We start from the raw sequence: 23,638 nt of genomic DNA, 5'->3' as shown, positions 1-23,638 counted from the left end.
AGCAGGAATATCTTTTTATTTTAATGAGAAACTGTTATACCATCCACTAATTAAATAAAAGGTGGATATTAAAACCTACTATCACTTACAATTGTGTATTTAAAACTAAAGGAGACCTTCGGTTTAAAAAGTACTAGAGGTAAGCCAAACCCTTTTAGAAATAGGACAATATTTTAAGACCTCTCAAAATAGAATAAAGAACAAACAAATTGGGACGGAGGAATTAAAAAATAAGATAAAACTGGATTTATATTAACATATAAAAAATCTTGGATTAATGTAGAAATGGAAAAGAGAAAGGAAAAGTGATATAACACATATAAAGGCCAAATAAAATTTTATATATATCAACCCATGTAATAGCTTTTTTTTTTTTAGAGAGAGAGTTTCAAACTATGATATCCGCTCTTGATGATAATGATAGTTTTTTTTTCATCATCATACGTTTTTTATCATCAAACCAAGATAACAATTAGTTTTGAGATAGACGGAGATTGAACAACAGATCTCTTATTAAACCATCAGAGACTTTACCGGTTCAGCTAACTAAAACCCACAAAATAATAGCTAAGAGCTAATAGGTGCAGTGATATCCAATAATTACTATGAGAAATTATATGTCCACAACATTTTTACAACATTTTTACAACAAATCTTAAGTGGCAGGTTGCTACTAGTTGTTATTGTTGGGGCAAAAAAGTAATCTTAGTGTTAAGTTCAAATTTGAACCAATAATAACTAACCACCTATGATTTGTTGTAAAAATGTTGTAAAAATGTTGTGGACGTAGCACCTCTCAATTACTATAGAGGCTAAATTGTAAATGTGTGCCAACATTATGCATTTATGTTGGTTGAAATACACAAATTTCATTCATTATTACATCAGTTTTTATACTTCATACAGTAAAATTTGTAATAATTTTAGCATTTTATTATTATTATTATTATTATTATTATTATTATTATTATTATTTATTTGATAATTTGTTGACTAATTTCTTAAGGTTCTATTGGTTAAAATTTGGGGTCTTATTTCATTTAGAGGCCTTAGACAATTGCTTAATTCACTTAGTGGGATGAGTCGACCCTACTTTAACATCCCTTATTCTGTTTCAATTACCAACCGATGTTGTTACCTATATTTCTTCTGACCAAAAGAAAACCATGAATTACCAACCCACGATGTTTCCTATATCTCTGACTTCATGCTAAATTTGGGGTTTCTTTGAGTGAGGCCATTTATTAACCTCCTATTTATGAATAAGCTTGTTGTACTAGAACTGTTTGAAGACTTGGAAACCTCACACAATTCATGCTTATTGCTTTCTTAAGGGAGAAAATATCTGAATGTCTTGTTTTCATGGAAACAACTTTGTAGGAAAAGTAATCGGATAGTAGGGAGCATTACTCCCTCCCATAGTAGGTCCCATTTGTGGAGCCCACTTCACATGCTAGAGAAGCGGGCAATGCTTTGAAACTAATCAATAATTCTTTTAGTAGACATGAAATTCAAAAAGAAGAAGAAAGATAATAAAAATAAAAATAAATTTAAGTTTCTAGACTCAATACCATTAGCATAAAAGAAATTGGAAAACGATGGGCGCTCCAGAATTCAAATATTAAATAAAAAATTAATTAATAAAATAAAATAAAAGACACACTAATCTGATCCTTATCCACCTAGCTCACCGACTCTAACACACCGCCGCGTATTTCAGATCCAAAATCATCGCTCCTGATTTATCTACAGATCCGCCAAACAATCATGATCCGTCCGTCCTTTCCTAAACTCACAATCCAAGGTAACAATAACACCACCCAAATCACAGAAACGTTAAGAAATAAATATCTTAAAATTCCCAAACAATAAAATATCTTAATCCTTATCCACTCTGTCTCTGTCTCTCTCTCTCTCTCTCTCCAATTCAGCCATTGAATATTTTGGTATAAAAAGTAAAAACTGTATCTTTACTCATAAATTATCTCAAATCCAATCTGAAACTCTCTGATACTAGCATTGGTGTGCGTTTGGACACGATGATAAGGTCATCCCTGATCCGTTCTTCTTGCTATTCTCCTCTTCTCCTCGAAGCCAAAGATGTTACACGTTCATCTTCTTCATCTTCTTCCTCTGTAAGATTTGCCTATACTACTACTGTAACTTCTTGCTCGTCAAGAAGCCATGCTTTTATTCCAAAGCTTGAGCCTTTTAGCCGACCCAAGTTCGAAAGGATCCTCAAAGACCCACCTTTGATCGAAAAGTCAGAAAACGAGCTTTCTGGTATTAATTAACATTATTTTATGTTTTTTTTTTTTTAATTTTTTATGTGTGAGCTAATTTTTGTGTGTTTTTATGATTGACCCATGTGAGATCTTTGTGAGTTTGGTGGGTTTTGTGTGTGTGTGTGTGTGTGTTGGTGGTTTTGGTGATCTTTTTGTATGGTTTGTTTGTTGTTTCAGATTATTGTTCTACGCTAGAAGGAGATGATTCTTATAGCTGTTGGAGAGGTTATTTTGAACTCAAAGAACTTGAAGTAAGTTTTTTTTTTTTTTTTATAAATTTTTTTTATATAAATTTATTGTTATTATTATAATTTATAAGTCTATATATGAATCTTTTAAGGCTTCTGGGCATGAGCATAAATTGCTTAGCCCATCAGGGATGAATGAGTTTGTTTTACTGGCTAGAAGTTAGTTCAAAGAATCTAAAATTAATCAAATTGATGTTAAGAAAACAGAGTAGAAGAGCAGAGAATATACCGAGTCTTGTGCTATATATTGCTTTAGTTTTCAGTAATTTAGAATTTTTAGTTTTTGTAATTGAAATACTTATTTTAGATTATAATGATTATTAGTTGAGTAGAGACATTAATCTTTAATGGGATTCAGTTTCTGTAACTGCCTGACTCTGAATGTGTTTGGTTGCTGAGAATATGGAGGGAAACGAAAAACAAATCACCTCCATGTATCTGTTGGTATGCACGTGCGAGTTGAAAGTCCTATGTGGAGGAAAAATGAAGAGCTTTAACGTAATTGAATTCAATTTCTTAGGTATATGCCTTTAGATAACTTCGTGGTGTCTCAATATGTTATATTAAGCTTCACTTGGAGTCTTCATAAGATGTGTTCTTCTCAAGAGTATCTCATAAAATCCGGAGTTGTTTCCCAAAAAAGAAAATGAAGACATAAAAATTCAACCTCATTGAGCTATATGTACTTAATTCAAGTTTGATAATCAGTACAAGCTTATCTTTTTTCTTTTCTTTTCTTTATGGTATTGTTCTTCAGAGGCAGTCACCAAAAGAAGATGTGGAGAAGCTAATTCTTCAAGCAGGGGGCTTAAAGTCCTTAATTGGAGTCTTACACGGCATTGCTGCAATGTTTAAAGGAAAGACTAATGAGTTGAATATGGCCAAGCCATTAAACATTGAGGAAGGAGAGAAACCCTGTCCAATACCGGATGGATTGCCGAAATCAACAGAAGAGCTTGAGGAAGAAGAACAAGCTAGAATGCCTGATTCGCCATACACCCGGATGCTTAGAACCAAGGGGAGGTTCCCTGCATGGTACTCCCCTGCCCCTGACCACGAAACTGACTGATTATTGTGAGCTTTGTGCTGTGTGTAAGGGGTGGGCGAGTTTGAGTCCAGTGGTTAGCTGTAGATATACATTACGGATGTGGTAGTGATAGATATAAAATTCTCAGGCGGGTTGTGTCGAGGCTTTGAGATTTGTAACCATAGAAGTTTCTTGTAAAATTGCTTCAAGTAGTGAACCTTATCTCCTACCAGTAAAATCAAGTTGAGGTTATCAAAAAAAAAGTTGAGTATATTTCAAAATAATGTTTGATAATTGATATTATGTAACTATGATATAAACTAGGAATGGCTAATAGCTTGATTTGAGTTGCATCTTCAATCCTCAATGTTTTACTGCACTGAAAATCACAGTTTATTAATGATTTTTCTTGGGAAAATTATGTTTCTCTCGTCTTAGAATATTTATAATAAAAAAGAAAAAGAAAAAAGAACAGCCTCCGCAGCTGGAGAACCGTTTAAATTTCTTCAAATTAGTGCTGGCGCACAGAATTAAACCTAGTGTTAGTCATCCAAACCTCATGCAATCTTAATGTACATGGTAATTTTTTTTTTTTATCATGGTTGTAAATTATGTTGCATCACCACTACAAAAAGGTATCAAAAACCAACATTGTCAACACCAAAAACATATTCCATCTGCCATGCTCATGTAAGGAAGTTCTGCCTCAAGTTCAATTGCCGCATCCTAACTTAAAAGTTATCATAGTTTTTGAGTGGAGTTGTGATGTGTTAAAACCTCTTTCTCTCTCTCTTGTATGTGTTTGTTTCTAAAAAAAAAGAATGAGTAATTGTCCCACATTGCTTAAGAGAGTGTTGTATGTAGCATAACTTGCATCACTCTTCCTTAAAAGTTACCATAACTTTTGAGTAGAGTTTCAGTATGCTTTTATGTTAAAACTTAAAACCCCTTTCCCTCTTCCATGTTACTACTATGTTCAACAAAATTTCATCAGTCTGAAAAGCCATAAATTGCGCACAAGAGGAATTGATAGAGACACAAAAATGAAAAGCTAGAAATGATTTTATTATTTATATGCATGATGGGGAACAACAAAATCGTTTTTCTGGGAACAAGATGAAAGATTTCTTTAGGAATATGTATCAAATCTAGAAAAGATCAATAAAGAACCGAACCAGCCAACAACCCCTATAAATATTTATTTTATTGACGACAGTGACTCATATTGCAGCACCCAATGAACTTGAACAACAAACTAACAAGAAAATCAGAGATGTAAAAGATATTGAACATCAGCAGACTAACTGGCAGGACACCACATATATGAAATTTGAATGGTTACAGACGCCCTAAACGCAGAAATAGCTAGGATGATACCAATAGCAAGAAAAATACATTCCTGCCAGGGTTCTCATCATCAAGGAAGATTTTCCGAAAGAGTAATTCTTCAACCAAAGAAAGGGCTTTTAAACGTTCAGATTCATAGAAAATATAAAATAATTGAAGAAAATAAACTGTAGGATGTTCAGCCAAATTAGGAATAATAAATTTCATGCAGACCTTAGAGGCACTCAAAAATCCCACAATTCATGTTGTTCAGCGCCTTTAGCTACTGACAAAAACTCCTGGAAAGATAGCAAAACTATAGCAACAGGAACAAGCAGGGTGGCCCAGACATTTAGAATTGTGCCTTTTTATATCTATGTATTAATTAAATTAATGAATATTTGTATATTATAATATATTTAATTTAAAATTTATTTTTCTTACTTTTTGATAGGCAAGTTGACTAATTAAATTTTTGTATTCAAATTTTTCTAACCTTTTTCTTTTTAATAATATAACTAATTCACTTAATCTTTTTTAGGACATTGTTGATCATAGATATGATTTTTTTTCTAATATCTCATTCTTTCTTTCTTTTTTTTTTCTTTTTTTTTTTTTTCCCCAAAGACTCCCTTCCACTTGGGCCTTAAGCATTGGCCTAATTGGCCCAATGGAAGGGTGGAACAGGTAGAAAAGAGAAGTCAATACAAAATCAATGCAGCAGGGGATAACTAATACTTGAATATATTTATCAAGCTGAATGCATCCTTGTTGATCAAAATCATCCTCTGTACTTGATGAGAATGTCCTTTAGGAGGAAATTTTATTGTATACAACGTCTTTAAGATGCCGATGTAATCGCTCAAAATTCCTGTATCAGTAGTAAAAAAAAAAAAAAAAATTAGAAGGAAAACAAAACCTAAAAGAAAATCCAGACATGGATGGTGAAACTCCACTTTCTCTAAAATTAAAAAGTAAGCAGTTTAAACATAAATAACAATATAACATAGTAAGTACTAAGCAGGCGTGAATTTCTGACAAGGCTGAGTACAAAAAATTATTTTCACGAACCAAGTTCTATTTTCTGTATCTGTCACTGCTATTTATTAAACTGCGGCAGATTTTGATCCAAGTTTCTCAAAGTATGCTCCCATAACCCGTAGAGGCGTAAGTATGCAATGCAAGAATCAAGTTAGAATCAGAGCGAGCATTTGTGGTGACAAACCATACATAGCGAAGCCAAGAAATGTTCTAATATATAACCTCCAATTCCTAATGATTCTACAAGCAGTTCATATTACAGATTTGTAAATCTCATGATATTTACAGCAAAACAAAAATGCTCACCCGGCACCTGAGCTTCTAAACTTGTCATCCTTCACTGTGAAACACCACATCTGTAGCACTCTTCACTATGCCTGCCGCCAAACTTGGTGCTGTAGGCCTCTCAAATAATGGTCCCTCCATGCTCTCCTGTAAATGTCCTTTCTGTATCACGCTGGACTACAAAAGCAGAAGTGCTATGGGATCTCTTAAGCCAACTTTGGTTTCCATCAGTTGCAAGAGTATTAGTACGCTCCAATTCACCAACAAGATGCCCACTCTCGAAAGACAATTCCTTGTTAGGATCCTGAGAGAAATGCTTCCCAGATTTGTTTGCATTACTTTGATAGAGGATCAATACCAAGTGTAAGCTGCTTTACAGTTCTCTCGTTCACTCCTACAGATATTTCAGGCCTGTTGTCTAACATTCCGTTCACAGATCTTTACTAGGTACAGATTTTTTCGTTCCAGAACCCATTGTTATAGGAACGGCTATAACAGATCACCTAGTACCAGATGACATTGTTACCAAACATTGATGTCCTGATTTTGGAAAGTTAATTTGGAAACCATTCAATTAAAGATGACTTGGTCAATTGTCAATTTTTAGCTATGGTTTTCTTGTTTTATACACCCATGTACACCATATAAATCCAAGCGAAACAAAGTTTCTATATTTGTACTAACAAATTAGAGGAAGCTCCGAATTTTGTGAGTTTCTGAAAGAGCAGCCACATTTCACGGTGCTAAAACTGGAGGCCTGTTATTCACAACCTCGCAATACCTTTCAATTCACAACTCTCCTCACCCTCCATATAACACCCTTCCCCTCTTCACCTCCCCTGCCTACTATAAGCAGCCTTGGGCCAACCAAGGTGGTCAGCAATGGCTAAACCTCAAATAAAGCAGGCCTTAGGCTGCTTCCTATTCCTCTCCCTTCTCTTCTCTTCTTTTTCAACCTTCTCTCTTGCTTTGTCTGATGCTGAAGCTTCCCTCATTGCTCGCCGCCAGCTCTTGACCCTCCCAGAAAATGGGGATCTTCCCCGTGACTTTGAATATGAGGTCGATGTTGTCATGACCTTTGCCAATGAAAGGCTCCGAAAAGCTTACATCGCACTTCAGGCATTGAAAAAGGCCATCTACTCTGATCCACTTAACACAACCGGCAATTGGGTTGGTGCTGATGTTTGTGCATATAACGGAGTCTTTTGTGCTCCAGCCCTTGATGACCCCAAATTGAGCGTTGTTGCTGGTGTTGATCTTAACCATGCTGACATTGCGGGATACCTTCCAGTTGAGTTGGGACTCTTGACCGATCTTGCACTATTCCACATTAACTCAAACAGGTTTTGTGGAATTATCCCAGAGAGTTTGTCAAGGCTTACACTTATGTTTGAGTTTGATGCTAGCAACAACCGCTTTGTTGGCAAATTCCCTAACGTAGTCCTCACATGGCCAGAGCTCAAGTATCTTGATCTCAGGTTCAATGACTTCGAAGGGAAATTGCCTCCAGAACTCTTTGAGAAGGATTTGGATGCATTGTTCTTAAACAACAATCGGTTCATATCCACCATCCCCAACACATTAGGCAAATCCAAGGTTTCTGTTGTGAGCTTTGCAAACAACAAGTTCAGCGGTTGCATTCCACGTTCCATTGGGGACATGGGAAACACCTTGAATGAGATCCTATTCATAGGCAATAACCTTGGTGGTTGCTTCCCTCCAGAAATTGGTTTGCTTAACAATGTGACAGTGTTTGCTGCAAGCTCTAACGGGTTCATTGGTACCTTGCCAAAAAGCCTGTCAGGGCTAAAGAATGTAGAGGAATTGGACATTTCAAATAACAAGCTGACAGGTTATGTGCCTGATAATGTTTGCAAATTGCCCAACTTAGCGAACTTTACCTTCTCTTATAACTACTTCAGTGGGGAGGCTCAAGCATGTGTGCCATCTCAAAAGACGCAAGATGTGGTGTTGAATGACACAAGCAATTGTTTGCCAGGAAGGCCTAAGCAAAAGTCAACCAAGATGTGTTTCCCAGTGGTGACTCGACCTGTGGATTGCAGCAAGAACTGTGGTGGCTCCTCTCATCCATCTCCAAAACCATCACCACCTAAATCTAACCCAACTCCATCTCCAACACCATCTCCATCTCCAAAACCAACTCCAACTCCAAAACCATCTCCAACTCCAACTCCAAAACCATCTCCTGTACCAGTACCAGCACCAGCACCAGGACCAGACCCATATGACAATTCACCTGGCGAAAGGTACCGCCCACCTCCACCACCATCACCATCACCATCACCATCACCCCCACCACCAGTTCACTCTCCTCCACCACCAGTCCACTCACCACCACCACCATCACCACCTCCACCAGTTCACTCTCCACCCCCACCACCACCACCAGTCCATTCACCACCTCCACCAGTATTCTCACCTCCCCCACCAATCCACTCACCCCCACCTCCACCACCAGTGTACGCACCTCCACCTCCGGTCCACTCTCCACCACCACCACCACCCCCAGTCCATTCACCACCACCCCCAGTTCACTCTCCACCACCACCAGTCCATTCTCCTCCTCCTCCAGTGCACTCACCCCCACCACCAGTTCACTCACCACCACCACCAGTCCACTCTCCTCCACCTCCTGTGCACTCTCCACCTCCCCCAGTTTACTCTCCACCACCACCAGTCCACTCACCCCCACCTCCAGTTCACTCTCCACCACCACCAGTCCACTCTCCACCACCTCCGGTGCACTTACCCCCACCACCGGTGCACTCCCCTCCACCTCCAGTGCACTCACCCCCACCACCAGTCTACTCTCCACCACCTCCGGTGCACTCACCCCCACCACCGGTGCACTCTCCACCACCTCCAGTGCACTCACCCCCACCACCGGTGCACTCCCCTCCACCTCCAGTGCACTCACCCCCACCACCAGTCCACTCTCCACCACCTCCGGTGCACTCACCCCCACCACCGGTGCACTCCCCTCCACCTCCAGTGCACTCACCCCCACCCCCAGTCCACTCTCCACCACCCCCAGTGCACTCACCCCCACCACCAGTGCACTCTCCACCACCCCCAGTACACTCACCCCCACCACCAGTGCACTCTCCACCACCCCCAGTGCACTCTCCCCCACCACCAGTTCACTCACCACCACCACCAGTTGCTTCTCCTCCTCCTCCTGTACCTGTCATTTCACCACCACCACCAGAGATCATCCTCCCACCAAGCACCGGGTTCCAATACTCATCGCCTCCTCCGCCACTATACCCTGGCTACTAAGTAGCGTAATATCATACATATTTTTGCCTTTTATTTCATATTGTAGTTTCAGAATGCTACGTATACACACTCAATTTGTAATCTCAGCTTCTCATCATTGAATAGTAATATGTGTTTCCATAATTTTTTATTTTTTATTTTTATTTTTGCAACTTTTTCCCTCAGATAACATTCAATTCTTTTTTTTCCCCCCTTGTTTTTGGATGTAAAGCAGTTTGTTTAGATACTTCTATGTAACTATTTTTAGTCCAGATTTGGACTAACCGTACAAATGTGACATTGCAGCTCATCGTTTTCTTTTTTTCTTTTCTCAATATAAAGATAGGACTAGTTAATGGATGAATGTACAAGGTGTGAGATCCAAGCGAGAGTTCTGCATGCATACACATCGTTTTTTGGGCCAATATGATCATAAAATAATCAACTTTCAATGTTAAACCAACACTATGAAATAAGGCTTTCATAATTTAGAATCTGTGACAAATAAATTATTATGTTTCTTCAATATATATAGCTTTGTATACTTATCCAGTATCTAGATCTTAACTGGGTTTAATGATAAAAATTCTCAGGACTTGTACGCAAAACTTACCTGATTGTGAACCGATGACTAGCTTAAGTTGCAATACTTTAGGTTCTGAAAGTATGACCAATTTCTGCAAATGATTTTAAAGTCTAATCAGACCTAGTTAGGTAGTCAAGTCTTTAACTTGATTTTAAAATTTATTTATTTTTTAATTTTTTGAGATTTGAGATTATGCCAAAATACTAATTGGATTTATGTGTACACAATGGCAGGATTTAAACTTATCTAGTAATTTATTTGACAAAAATGAATTTTATTAGTCAAGTTAACCGATGAGACCTATTATAACTGTGCGTTCCAAAATAAGGCTGCTGGGCCTCAGAGGAGTTTGGGCTCACAATCTATCTGTATAGTGGGCTTTTGGATTTCCTACCACGGGTGGCGCTATGCTCGGCAGGCCCATTTCCTGAGTATTCCCTCTTTTCCCACTAACACTCCACTTTCTTCCTTGGGGATGATTTGTATTACTTTCTCTAGTCTCTTTACTCTGGAATTGCTAACCCCTTCAACTGAATCTTCCCTGCCTATTTATAGCCAAACTTAGTGGAACGGTCATGATTATTCCCCTAGTGGATGGAAGGAAGGGTCCAATACTATTACCCATAAGTGGGGGTTTAGTTGGGAGTGGGAGGAAAATAGGAGTGGCATTGAAACTGACTTCACCGCTGGATTTGATGCTCGGCAGGGGCGTCCCCTAGGCAATGGAAGGGAGGTCCAATACCGTTTCACCTAAGTGAATGTTTGGTGACGGGAATGAGAAAATGATAGCGGCGTTGGGACCAGCCCCGCATGCAAGTTCTGTGCTCGGCAGGGGCACGTCACAGGCTGCTTTGAGCACTCCAAGCTCAAACACCTTGGACGGCACGTGCGTTACCATGTGTAATCAGTGCGGAGCTCTTATAAGAGTTAGTCTTTATGGGCCTAGGCAATGGAAGGGAGGTCCAATACCGTTTCACCTAAGTGAATGTTTGGTGACGAGAAGGAGATAATGATAGCGGCGTTGGGACTAGCCCCGCATGCAAGTTCTATGCTCGGTAGGGGCACGTCACAAGCTGCTTTGAGCACTCCGAGCTCAAACACCTTGGACGGCACGTGCGTTACCATGTGTAATCAGTGCGGAGCTCTTATAAGAGTTAGTCTTTATGGGCCTTAGGGCAATTGGGCTTGACGGGGGGTGAGGCCCGTACAATAACAATATACATTTGAAAAAAAAAAGTGCTTTTCTTTTACAGCACGGTACAAATTACATCCCATGCGTGTAATAATGAAGAACAACTTTTTGTTGCATCTAATTATTGTTTCATATTCTCTTTTGGTTTGATATAACTTATTTTGCATAAAAAAATATTAATTCAACAAAAGTAATTATAAACAATGAAGTTTTAAAAATTTGTAAAGAAGAAAAAAAAAAAAAGAAGGAAGAAAAAAAAAAGCCATACCAAACCAAGATTTTATATATCATTAACTTGCAAAATTGCTATTAATTATACTCATTAGCCATTACCAAGAGTAAATTTGAGAAAAGAAAAAATATATTGTTTTTAAATGCTTGAATTTAACTAAAGGCCCTAAATCCAAATACTAAACAAAGTAAAAAGAGATGAAAGCTCAAGTGTTACCAAATATATAACATCATCGTATATTTAGTTTTTTTTTTTTTTTTCTTTTTAATTAAGGACCCATGTCAACATAAGCTTGGGAGTCCAGCCCTTAACTTAATGTTAGCCCAAGAGAATGACCAACAGTTGCCAATGTGTTTCTCAATCCCTAGACCCACCAGCCCAAGGCCTAAATTGCAGAAAAATGATGGGCAACAAATTCTCACAATTCATTTTAGGCCAAACTTAGATACAGTATCTTAGGTATTGTTCCTTAGGTACTCCTTTTAATTTTTTGACATCTGTTTAATTAAATAAGTCAACTAACAATGTTAACGCTGTCTCTTTTTTTTTTTTTTCTTTTTTTTCTTTTTCTGGTTCATCATCTCTTTCAGATCTATCAAACTTCTCACGGATGTGTTAAAACCCATTTACAAAACCCACAAGAAAACCCTTGAACCCCAACTTCTTCTACTTTTTACACTCACAGAAGATGAGATCTAGCTTCAATAAAGGTTTCAAAGGGCAGAACATTTGGAACCTAGAATTCGACAGAGGGAAAAACTGATTTTTATACACATAGGATGAGTTTTTTTTTTTGGGGCTAAACACACAAAATGAGTTCAAATATAAATAAAGAATATAATGGAGAAGAACAGAACCTCACGAACCAAGGCCAATCATTCATTGATCTGTGAACCAAGCATAGGAATAAATCGACTTGTTTTATAATGAAAATAATGGGATTAATGGAGAAAATAGCCCCTTTATCCTTCTTTGCTTGATTTCAATAGAAATTTTAGAGTTTGAATGTGAGAAGCTTGCTACTATTGAAGGTTTCTCGATTTAAGAAACCCAACGGGATCTTCTGAGATTGTGCATTAGAAATTTAAGAGTTTTGTCGATGATATGAAGTGCATGAACCAGCCCCTTTGTCCTTCTTTGCTTGATTTTGATTAGAACTTAAGAGGTTGGTTGTGAGAATCATAATAGCCACCTGGGTTCTTCTAAGATTGTGCGTGAGAAGTCTTGCTGAAGGAGACAATGAAAAAAAAGAGAGTAAAAGAATAGAAAAGAGACGGCGTTAACGTTTGTTAGTTTACTTATTTAATTAGACAAATGTCAAAAAATTAAAAGAAGTACATAAGGAACAGTACCTAAGGTACTGTATCTAAGTTTTACTCATTAATTTTAATACTAGTTTTGAAGCACGTGCAAGGGCACGTGTTAGCTAGTAAAAAAATTACAATTAAGGTTAGAAATATAATTTATTTATAATTATTTAATTATTGGATTGTTTAGAAATTATACTTTTAAATGTTTCAAAATATTCAAATATATTATCAAATCTAAAATTACCTTCAATATAGACACCAATACTTCAGCCCTATCCCAATCACTTTTCTCCCAAATGCTATTTTTATATTTTACTGTGAAAGATCACATACATAAAAAATGTTATTTGTTATATTAAGTAAATAATATAATTTTTTATGCTATATTTATGTCAAAATCTAAATGTAGGACTTTTTATATATTATAAATTAACTATTATAATAACGTTAGATCATATTAGAATTTATACAAAAAAGAGCTTCAATATCACAAGTGTAGCTTTTAAAGACGAGTATGTATTGTGTACAAAAGGTGGTCTAAAATAACGAATTTATCCATATCTACACATTTGATCCACAAAAGGGAAGAGAAATTGATACATAATTGAGTAACAATTATGTTTCTATCGGTCTTCCATGATCTTCAATTTTTTTTTTTTTTTTTTGACTTCTAGTGAAGTTTTCAAACATATATACATAGTAATTTACTTGTCACACTAGCTTGTATTCATTCACTTTCATTTGGCAAATCAAAGATGGAAACAATATTAAATCTATTGTGCGTTTCTCCACAAACTTCGTATAGCTTGCAGATTTGAAATGAATAATGAACTCTTGGTTAGAAGAAATCCTTGCAATATTTTCTAACTTTTGTATACCACACTACCATTAGAGCAACAATGTGAAAATTTTGTATATTTCAAACATAATTAAAACAAGAGATTTATGAACTATTAAACTATATCTTTATAAGTTTAACAAACAAATAAATGGAATTTTATAAGTGTGCCTGTGTTATACCTTAGTGGTTGCTAGTAGGGCTGTTCACGACCTACCTGGACCTAAAGAACCACTCGAAACCCAATTCTCTTCACCCAAAACCGCCCGATCTAAGCTATGTTTCAGTTGGACATGGGTTGCCAGCACCAGGACCTAAGACCGTTGGTTCAAGTTGTGGGTTGGTTGTCTGAGAAATCGACAAACTCAACCCGCCTGATGAGTTGTTCTTCCCATGTTAGAAATCACGAGTTTCGGCCAAAAACCGATAAGTCCAAACATTTAGTCTAACAATATAGGGAGATTTCAACCAGATCTCGATAGATCCTTCAAGATCTCGGCCCGATCTTTATAGATTCAGAGGAAATATCGGCCAAATCTCGTTAGATTTAGCTAGATCTGAAGAGATCTAGCAATATTTCGATCAAAATCTGGCTAAATTTCGCTCCACTATAGCAAACTCGAAACCGACCAATATGAACTTGAAACCGATACAACCCAAACCGGCAGATCCAAAACTCTATTCGAGTCGGTTACGGGTTAAATTTTTCCCCACCTGATGCATTCGAGTTGAGTCTGGGTTGGGCATAAACCTGACCCGTGGACAGTCCTAGCTGCTAGCATCAAAGTTTTTGATGTGCAATTCAAGAAATTTTTTGCATTGTTTCCAAATATGATAGCTAGCAATAATCCAATTTCATCACATAAATCAACTTCAATTTGACACCTAAAATGAAAAACGTAATAAATAAGCATTCCAATAGTAAGAATTATTTATGGAATTATTGACCAAAATAAAGGTTATATCTTTGATAGTGTACATGACTAGGTTCAGTGACAGCATCTTCCTTGCAAAATAGGCATTGAAATGGCTTATTTTATTCAACACCAGTTCCTTTGTTACAGTTGTTGCAGGCCATATACCCGAATTTTTTATCCAACTTTTTGACAAAGATAGATGCTCTGACCCAAAAATTTACCTATTGTATTCATTGTATGTAATTTTTGCCTCGTTATTCGCCGGGTTTTTGTGAAAAAAAAAAAATTTATATAAGAGAGAGAAAATTATATTATCATTTTAGGCAAAGTTGCAATAGCACCAATATTTGTCAAATTTGCCATTGGTGGAATTATAGAGGTACTAGATGAAGATGCAAGATCAAGTTTTTTGACAATGATATCCTCAAGCAACTTTTCATTCCTAGCAGCCCTATGGGGATGGAAAAAACAAATTAGAGAGTGATAAATATACACACCAAAAACAAGAAATGACTAACAGTCTTAGTGGTGATTTAGAAATATGCAAAAAAAAAAAAGCCTATGATTAAAAGTACTCCTATGTGCAGCAACCAAAGATTGTACCATTCCATTCAATTAATATTGTTTGTTGTTTTTTATTATTATTTTAAATTACATACAACCACCAAAGAATATGTCATTTTATTCTAGTAAGGGGACTCATTAGATTAAAGTCATATGTGTAATCAAAATATAATATACAACTAAAGCAATGATATTAATCATGAACATTAATCACGAAAAGGAGGGTGTGAAGCAATTAATTAGAGTCAAATTTTTGTTATAATTCAAGTAAAAAGGTACAATAAGCTACAAAATATCTTAGGAATTTATAATCTTAGGGAAGAAGTTCATAAGAGATTCAAAATTTACCATTCTTCCAATGCAATTGCTTTAGAATGATTTAGATTTATGTCGAAGGAGCTGGATGGCTTGGTTGATAGAGAGATTCCTACGATGAATATAAATATCTTATTAAATAGGTGTTTTTAGTTTATAAAGAAAAAAGATTTTGGAAATCTTTTACCATTACGCATAACCACTTTTAGTCTCATTGCTATAATAACAGGTTTGTGATTGATAATCTCTGAAATAGTTGCTGATTCATTCGTAATAAATTGGTCCCACATTGTTTAACCAACAGGCTTAAGGCTGAAACATATAAATCCAATTATAGTAATCAGTATTTGTGTAGTACTCAGATATAAGTTTAATAATTGTGCTTTTAAAAAATTTATTGTTGCTATTATTTTTCTTGGCTATTTATCTAAACTAATAAGATTGAAGCAAATAAAATGTAGAATGAAAATAATCACATGAAGAAACATAAAGATACTAATTAGTAGATCATATAGTTGATCAATGAGAGTGAATTCTTGAATCATTGAAGTTCCATTTCTCGTTTGAAGCTATTGAGGTGGTTGGACAGCTATCTCAAGAGCAATGACATCTAACATATTAAACACAATAATTTTGTGAATAAGAAGTATGTTAAAGGGAGGTTTTGAATTTAAATTTTACAAATCTTATCAATAGGGTCCTCAAGGTAATTTGAACCATGTTTATGAAAAAAGCAGCTCCACCCCTAGACGTATAGCCATGTTTACTAAACACAGCTATAGACCAGCTCTGAAGCCGCGTTTTGTGATGTTGAGGTTGCGTTTAGCTAGGTAGGACTTAAGCCGCGTTTTTAAAAACACGACTCCGTGGGTTTTTTTTTTTTTCAATATGTCTGGAGCTGTGTTTAATAAACGTAGCTTAACAGATGCTTAGAGATGTGTGTGATTAAATGCAGCTTAAACATGTCTGGAGCTGCGTTTAATAAAAACAGCTTAAACATTTATAGAGCTGCATTTGATTAAACGCAGCTTATACATGTCTGGAGCTGCGTTTGATTAAACGCGGCTTAAACATTTAGTATAAATAATAATAATAAAAAATCCCTCAACTTCACACCATTGAAAAAAAAAACCCTAAATTACAAAAAACTCTTAGATCGCTCTCAACTCTCAAGCTACCTCTCGATCCAACACACTCCCCTCCTTCCCTCACTTCCACCCTCTCTGAATCCCCTGCCTCCCTCCGCTCTTCCCTCCTCTCCATTCCCTTCTCATCGATCGATTCTCTTCCAATTTTCGCAGCGAAAATGAACACGAAATCTTCATCTACTCCTACTCCGATCTCAATAGTAGCTCAATGAAAAATCGAGAACTTCCGGTTTTGTTTTGACAAAAAGTCTGACCATTTCAAGGTCGAAATTTGGAACTGGTAACACACACACACTCTCTCCCTCTCTCTCTCTCTCACACACACACACACACACACACTTTGCATTGTCTCTTTATGTGTCGGTTTCAATGGGTTTGATTCACTGATTTTGATATGAGTTTGTAGGCATTTATTGATAGAGAAGAATCGGCGCTGACAAAGCCCAGTCCTCCATCACTGGCGCTACCTTGGGTCTCTCCCTCTCTCTCTTGAACTCTCAATCTCACTCAAGACACTTTCACAAGGCCGACTAGCAGTAAGTTTTTTAAATTGTTTGTTTTGATTTTTGGTTTAAGGTTTCGATTTTGAGTTTAAATGGACTTTTTTGAGGGATTTGCTTAATGGGATTTTGATATTTTGTTGTTTTCTTGTAGAAACAAAACAACCTCTCTCTCAATCTCACTCGGACCTCTCTCAATCTCCCCAACGGTAAGTTTTTAAAAATCATGGAATGTTTCAAAATTCATCTTCGACACTAGACTAGATATACCATTTGGATTTGTTCTATTTAATCAGAACTACGAAATGGATTCACTTCGAATGGAGATCCTTTTCCTGTTGGTCATGTGTATGTGTGTGTGTGTGTGTGTGTGTATTGCATCAAATGAATTTGCTGTTGATTATGAATTATTGTTGGCAAGGTATATGCTGTTGATTTAATGAATTTGAATGCCATTAATTTTCATCTACTTTTATCTAGTTATTCTATTTGGTAGTTTTGGAATTACTTTTTTAGTTGATCATTTTTTTTATTCCTTGAAAAGTGAATTTATTATGGATTTGTTCTAGTAAAGTACTAGAAGAGACTAGTAGCTGTAGGCCTCAGCCTATAGTCGCAGTTAAAAAACGCGGCTATCGGTTTGACCTTTAGTCGTGGTTATAAAAACGTGGCTATAGACCCGCAGGGGGTTGTTGTTGCGTAGTATAGGCTTGGTTTGTAAATGTGGCTATAGGAAACACAACTATATCCTATAGCTGCGTTTTTGGGGGCTATAGCCGCGTTTTTTAAACTCGGCTATAGACCTCGTTTTTTATAGTGCAAGGCTCATTTAAAATAGGTAAAAAGAAGCTTAAGCTCATGAATGGATAAACTTTAGGCCTTAGAGAAGGAAGAAAAAAGTAGAGGAAGCTTAACCCAGCCTTTGTATGAAGAACCCCTAAGGAGCCCAAAAAGGAGCTGCCAGAACTAGGGAGAGGATCCTTGGGAAGTGGAGGATAGAATCAGATGGGAGATGGATAGCTTAGGGAAGCATGCCATGGGCACAAGGAATGAAGAAAGATATGTTTCATCTAGTCGCTTGCAACTCAGGAAAAAAGGCTTTGGAAAAAGATGATGACTTAGGAACCAGCACCTATGAAGGGAAGTTTGGTACTTCAAGAAAAGCAGCAAGGTGAACCATTAAGGAAGGTGGCTAAGGATCTTTCAGCTTAACAGGGGGAATTTGCCTATTTAGAGAAAAAAAAAAAAAACAAAGAATGAGACAGCCAAATGAGAGGTTCTAAAAAACCTCTCTAGAAACCTTGGAAAAAGAGATTAAAAGTCAACCCCTAGGACCCCCCAAAAGAGGAAGATCAGCTGGGGACTTTTTGGAGGGAAACCTTGAAAGGGGAAAATAGTGAGAAAATAAGGAAAAGACCAGTCACCAATGTGTCTGACACAATATTAGTTTTGGTACCCAAGGCAGCAAATGGAGGGAATCAGTGGTGCATCAAAAACCCTAAGAAGGTGCTATAAAAGGGGTGAAGCCATCAGCAAAAGCCATTTAGCAATAACTGATCAGAGCCTAAAAAATTTTTGAAAAATTTCCTTAAGATTCAAAAGTTGAGAAAAAAGGGAAAACACCGTCCGGGATCCTAAGACTGACATTAGAGGATACACTTGGATTCAAACCTCATAAGTCTTAGAAGCCTAAAATAACTGTCTAAGATTGTGACTTTTGAACTTATTTGGACCTTGTAACATATCTTAGTGCAAAAAGGACATAATGTAATAGAAACTCAAGAAATAATGAAGCATTATTTACTATTCTAAGGACCCCCTAACGTTTTATTCACATTTCTTTTTATTTATATCATTCTTTACTGTTCCCTATTGTGCAATACATATATATTTTGTATGTATAAGTGTGTATGTATTGTAGGATCCATATTTTGTGCACAACTTGGCTCGTAATCATCTCAATATAATTACGGTGAACCATGTCCAGTCCACCAAGTAACAAGTATAAGGCCTAGGATCCTTGTTTCTACTTGGGCCTGGGTACTATCCAAAAAAAGAACCCACACAGTTCTTGTATTGATTATCCATTGATAGTTATGGTCAACAAGATGAAGTTTTGTAGGAATTGTTTTGACAAGAGCGTTGGTGATAAAATGCATTTTTGCTTGGATCAATGTATCCTCATACATTTGAATGTCACAACCAAACAGTACAACTTGCACTTGGTTGTCTTGTATATAGATTTAAAAAAAAATCAAATTAATGATTGATTAAAATTCTATAAAGGCTGAAATGAAGATGTATATTATTTGGTCAGATTAATTTACAAAAGAAACTAAGCTTAAACTCTAGTAAATGTTAGAAGGTCTATTCATTTTAAATTGTATTGAATTTTCATTCTTGTACTTTTGAGACAATAAATAAAATGTAAATAAATGGTGCTTATATAAAAGTGCAAGGAAAGATTTATACTCTTACAAGATTGTGCCCTTACTACGTTATTACGAAATTGGTAAAAAATGTGTATATCTTATTGTGAAAGAATTTTAAAGTTGTCTATGATCTTAACTTGCAATTTTTTTTTTAGTTAGTCATTGCTTTTGTTTCATTTGTTTTTTTTTAAACTTTTACCTAACAATATATATGGGCTAAATATAGTTATGGCTCTTGATAGGAAGGGGAAAAACTGGTTATTCAAGTGAAAAAACATGTTCTATTAATTTAAATTACATGAGCTGCAACATTAAAATTGTATTCTAGACAAAAAAATCTAGCATATATCACTGTCTTCTTGCTAACTCACATGTGGTTATACTACAATTGGTATAACTTAAAAAGGGGAAAATAGTTATTTATCTTGCTATTATATAACTTCAAATGCAACAACTGTTTATTCAAAATTAATAAGTAATCCTAAACATGATTTTTTTTTTTGTATCACTATAGTAACAACATAAATTAAGAATAATAATATATTGATGTACGGAAATAAAGTTGTAGCATATTGAATAACATATGAATTATAAAGTATCTATACTCTTACATATAAAAAGGGCAAATATCCTCAATAATTAAATGAAGAACAATTCTAAAATACACAAAAGTTGAAATTTCAAAATTAATCTATATAAACCTATATAAATTGGACAGTGTATAATATTATTAATTTTTATTTCTAACCTCTTTATCAATCAATATAAGCCTTTGATATGTGCAGACACCTTGCATTGATGTTCGTGGCATTGTTATATTAGCCACTAAAACTTAACTTTCCAATTTCTTGTTTTGAAGTGAATGTCCTTTATGGAAGTGTAAATCGTCCATATCCTAGTCATTTGAGAATAGGAGAAAGGAGAGACATTGCATTAGTTTTTTTTTTCAGTAGGTAAATAATTTGAATAAGAAATATAGATCAAAATTTCGTATAAATTATAAATTCTATTAGTTACAATCAAGTTGTCCTCAAATAAAAACTACAGTCCTTGAACAACAACTATCTATATCTTATATGAAATTAATTACTCAAATCAAACCTATAGAATAGGAATAAGATAGCAGGTCAGGTCCAAGAGGGCCTATACAAAATTTACTTTCGCATGAATAAATAAAATGAATTGCATGCAGTATGAATTTGAACCTTTATGTATCAGTACAGCAAATTGAATTTACATGCTTTTAAACAATAAGAGCAAGAGCATATATATCTTATATATTGGCAAATAATATTAATGTTATGACAACTATGTAGGAGCTATTTAACACAGACAAATTATGAACTTACGAACAAAAATACACATAAAATAAAAAATAGAAACTAATTACAAAAAAATAATCTTAACCAAGCAACTAATCAAAACAAAATTCAGTGAAAAAGCCAAGAAAAGTATAGGAGAAAGAGAGATCGAAGAGATACTTTTTCTAAGGAGAGCTTCACTGTGATCTTCAAAGGGATGGAAGAGGGTATGAGGATGCTTGGAGGGGTCATTTCCACACCTACAACGTATCTATACATCTATATAAATGAAAAAACTGATTTGAGCAGTGGTATTGATAATTGAATGCTATGGCAAAACAACTTAGAGAAGAAGCAATCATTAATTTTTTTCTTTGAACCCTAACAGTGAGGTAATCCAGGTGATAAACTTGAGAGAAAAAATTGACTTGTGTGTGCATATCAATGTTACCGATACCGTACCGGCCAGTGCACCGGTACCGGTACACTTTTATTTTGTACCGGAAAAAATACCGGGCGTACCGGCCGTGTACCGGCCATACTGGCCAATTTCAGGCAATATCGGCTGGTACAGAAAAAAGCCTTTTTTTTTTTTTTTTTTTTAGTTTTGTAATTTTTGAATTTTTGTAAGGGCATAATGGTAACTTATTTACATTAACTTATTAGTATTATTTGTTTTCTTAGTATGCAATGAACAACAAGCTTTCTATTTTTTATATTGTGTTTTTTTTTTCCCTTTTAATTGATACTAAAGTCTAAAACTATGAATAATTTGTTCTGAATTGAGGTAATGTTTTATGATAAACTTTTATATTTACTATAATATAAGTGAAATATTATATGCTTATAAACATGGTTCTAGAGATTTTGGTGTGTGTGTGTGTATATATGTATATATATATATATATATATATATATATATATATATATAAATAGCGGTAAACCCGAAACGGTACACCGGTATTGACCGGTATCCGAAATATATCGTACCGGTGGCCAAACCGGTACAGCCTCCGGTACGGTATTGACTTTCTTGGTGCATATGGATAAGTAAAAAAACATGTATGCTTATAAAATCTAAACAAGAAGTAATCGTGATTCCCAAATTTTCTCTCTCTAAACCCTAACAACAAGGTGTTCTAGGTGATAAATTTAGGAGAAAAAATTGACTTTTGTGTGCATATGGATAAACAAAAAAAAATGTGAGAAAAAAAGACAAAACACTTGCCTCTTTTCACTCTTTCTTCTCTTTCTCTATTGATTGGCTCACAGTTGACCTTTTTGTTTTCCTCATCTTTGTATCTCACCCAGTTCTTTATTTGCAACTGTGAAGAAGTTAAGTAGCTGAATAAAATGACAAGGAATACACAATGGCAATATTCAAGAACCATCTACATTCTAGGGTTAATAGACGAAAAGACAAAAAGGCCCTCATACACTTTTAGCCTACCCATGTACTTAGAGTCAACATGGTAATTTCATAAGAAAAAGCAACACATCTTGGCAGCATTATAAAGTCGAACACCTGATAGCGCTATAAAATTGACAATAAAAAGACTAAAAAGGGCTCGCTTTTTCTTTAGATAACAAATGAAGTTAGGAGCAATATAGTAATTTCAATCAAAATGACAAGGAAGACACAAATGACAATATTCAAGAACCATCTACATTCTAGGTTAACAGACAAAAAAGAAAAAAAAGCCCTCAGACACCTTTAGCCTACCCATCTACTTAGGAGTCAACATGGTAATTTCATCAAAAAAATCAACACATTTTTGTAGCACTATAAAGTTGAACATCTAGCGACACTATAAAGTTGACAATAAAAAGACTAAAAAGGGCCTACTTTTTCTTTAGCTAACAAATGAAGTTAATTACAACACAGTAATTTCAATCAAATGTATCAGCAGTAGATTATAAAGGAAAAGACCAAAAAGGGCTCCAACGTTTTTTTTAGCTCACATATACCATTGGGAGCAACAAAGTAATTTAACCACTCTGTTGAGCCTCTACCATTTTAAGTTTTTTAGTGTCGTTTTACCAAACACAAACAACTCAACTGTCCTTTTTTATATAAAGTATAGATAACTGAAATAACCATCTTACAATAGCATGTTAGTATGAGCAATCCCAACCATATGTCAACATATATAATTTATCTAATAGTTATTCAGTATAAGATAAATCCAACAATAAATAACTTAGAAAGATGATGACAACCATTGCATTTCCTATTCTATTAGGAAATTTATAAATGAGATACAAACTCAATAATAACAAACACGTCATATTTATCACTAGTGAAACTATAATATGATATGAGTTCTTCCATTATAATCATATAGCAAACGATGGCAAACTTGGTTTAGTTGAAGGGAGAGAAAGAGTGTCTAGCTATATACTGCAATACTTACTTCAAGTAAGCTTTATTTCTCATAACATACTTAGATAATGGTTGTGTGATGGGGTGTTTTATGATGTTAAGATAGTGAGGTAAATTTTGTGAAGCTCAGAGTGTGAGACTTCTATGAGAGAGATGAGATACATGAGAACTACAGCTTTTAATTGAGGCTTTTGTGTTGCGTTTTACTTAGTTCTTGTTGCTGGTTTTTTACTAATGTTCTCCATTTTATAGAGTTGTTGGGAGTGAAAAGATGTGAGATGGTAGAGATAGAATATGTTTGATCCAATAGACATTGAGTTTTGACCATTCTTCCTAATTCTTAGCAAAAATGGCAAGTTTGTTTCACTTAAGTGACTTGCTTTTCTTTCATAATCGATGCAAGATATTCAAACAACAAGATTGAATCTC

At 35.5% G+C, this 23,638-nt stretch overlaps 2 protein-coding genes and 1 long non-coding RNA gene across 3 annotated transcripts; 2 read left to right on the top strand and 1 right to left on the bottom strand.

The window, feature by feature from the left end:
- Nucleotides 1-1,822: 1,822 nt before the first annotated feature.
- On the top strand, nt 1,823-3,823 carry LOC142644700 (CCG-binding protein 1). The gene is made up of 3 exons (XM_075819275.1): nt 1,823-2,283; nt 2,463-2,536; nt 3,291-3,823. The coding sequence occupies exons 1-3, from the start codon at nt 2,040-2,042 to the stop codon at nt 3,600-3,602; spliced, it is 630 nt and encodes a 209-aa protein (XP_075675390.1). The 5' UTR covers nt 1,823-2,039; the 3' UTR covers nt 3,603-3,823.
- A 3,460-nt stretch (nt 3,824-7,283) lies between these two features.
- Nucleotides 7,284-9,512, top strand: LOC142644347 (uncharacterized). Its single transcript, XM_075818979.1, has one exon. It carries the CDS (start codon nt 7,284-7,286, stop codon nt 9,510-9,512), a length of 2,229 nt encoding a protein of 742 aa, XP_075675094.1.
- Nucleotides 9,513-14,707: 5,195 nt separating this feature from the next.
- LOC142642338 (uncharacterized) lies at nt 14,708-21,246 on the bottom strand. Its single transcript, XR_012845643.1, has 5 exons — nt 21,007-21,246; nt 20,274-20,420; nt 15,633-15,757; nt 15,479-15,557; nt 14,708-15,017 (listed from the first exon to the last, which is right to left on the bottom strand). It is a non-coding gene; the product is annotated as an uncharacterized LOC142642338 (long non-coding RNA).
- Nucleotides 21,247-23,638: the final 2,392 nt, after the last annotated feature.

The sequence above is a fragment of the Castanea sativa genome, chromosome 7, assembly GCF_040712315.1.
Source record: "Castanea sativa cultivar Marrone di Chiusa Pesio chromosome 7, ASM4071231v1".
Lineage (NCBI taxonomy): Eukaryota > Viridiplantae > Streptophyta > Magnoliopsida > Fagales > Fagaceae > Castanea > Castanea sativa.
This window is presented reverse-complemented; position numbering and strand designations above follow the sequence as displayed.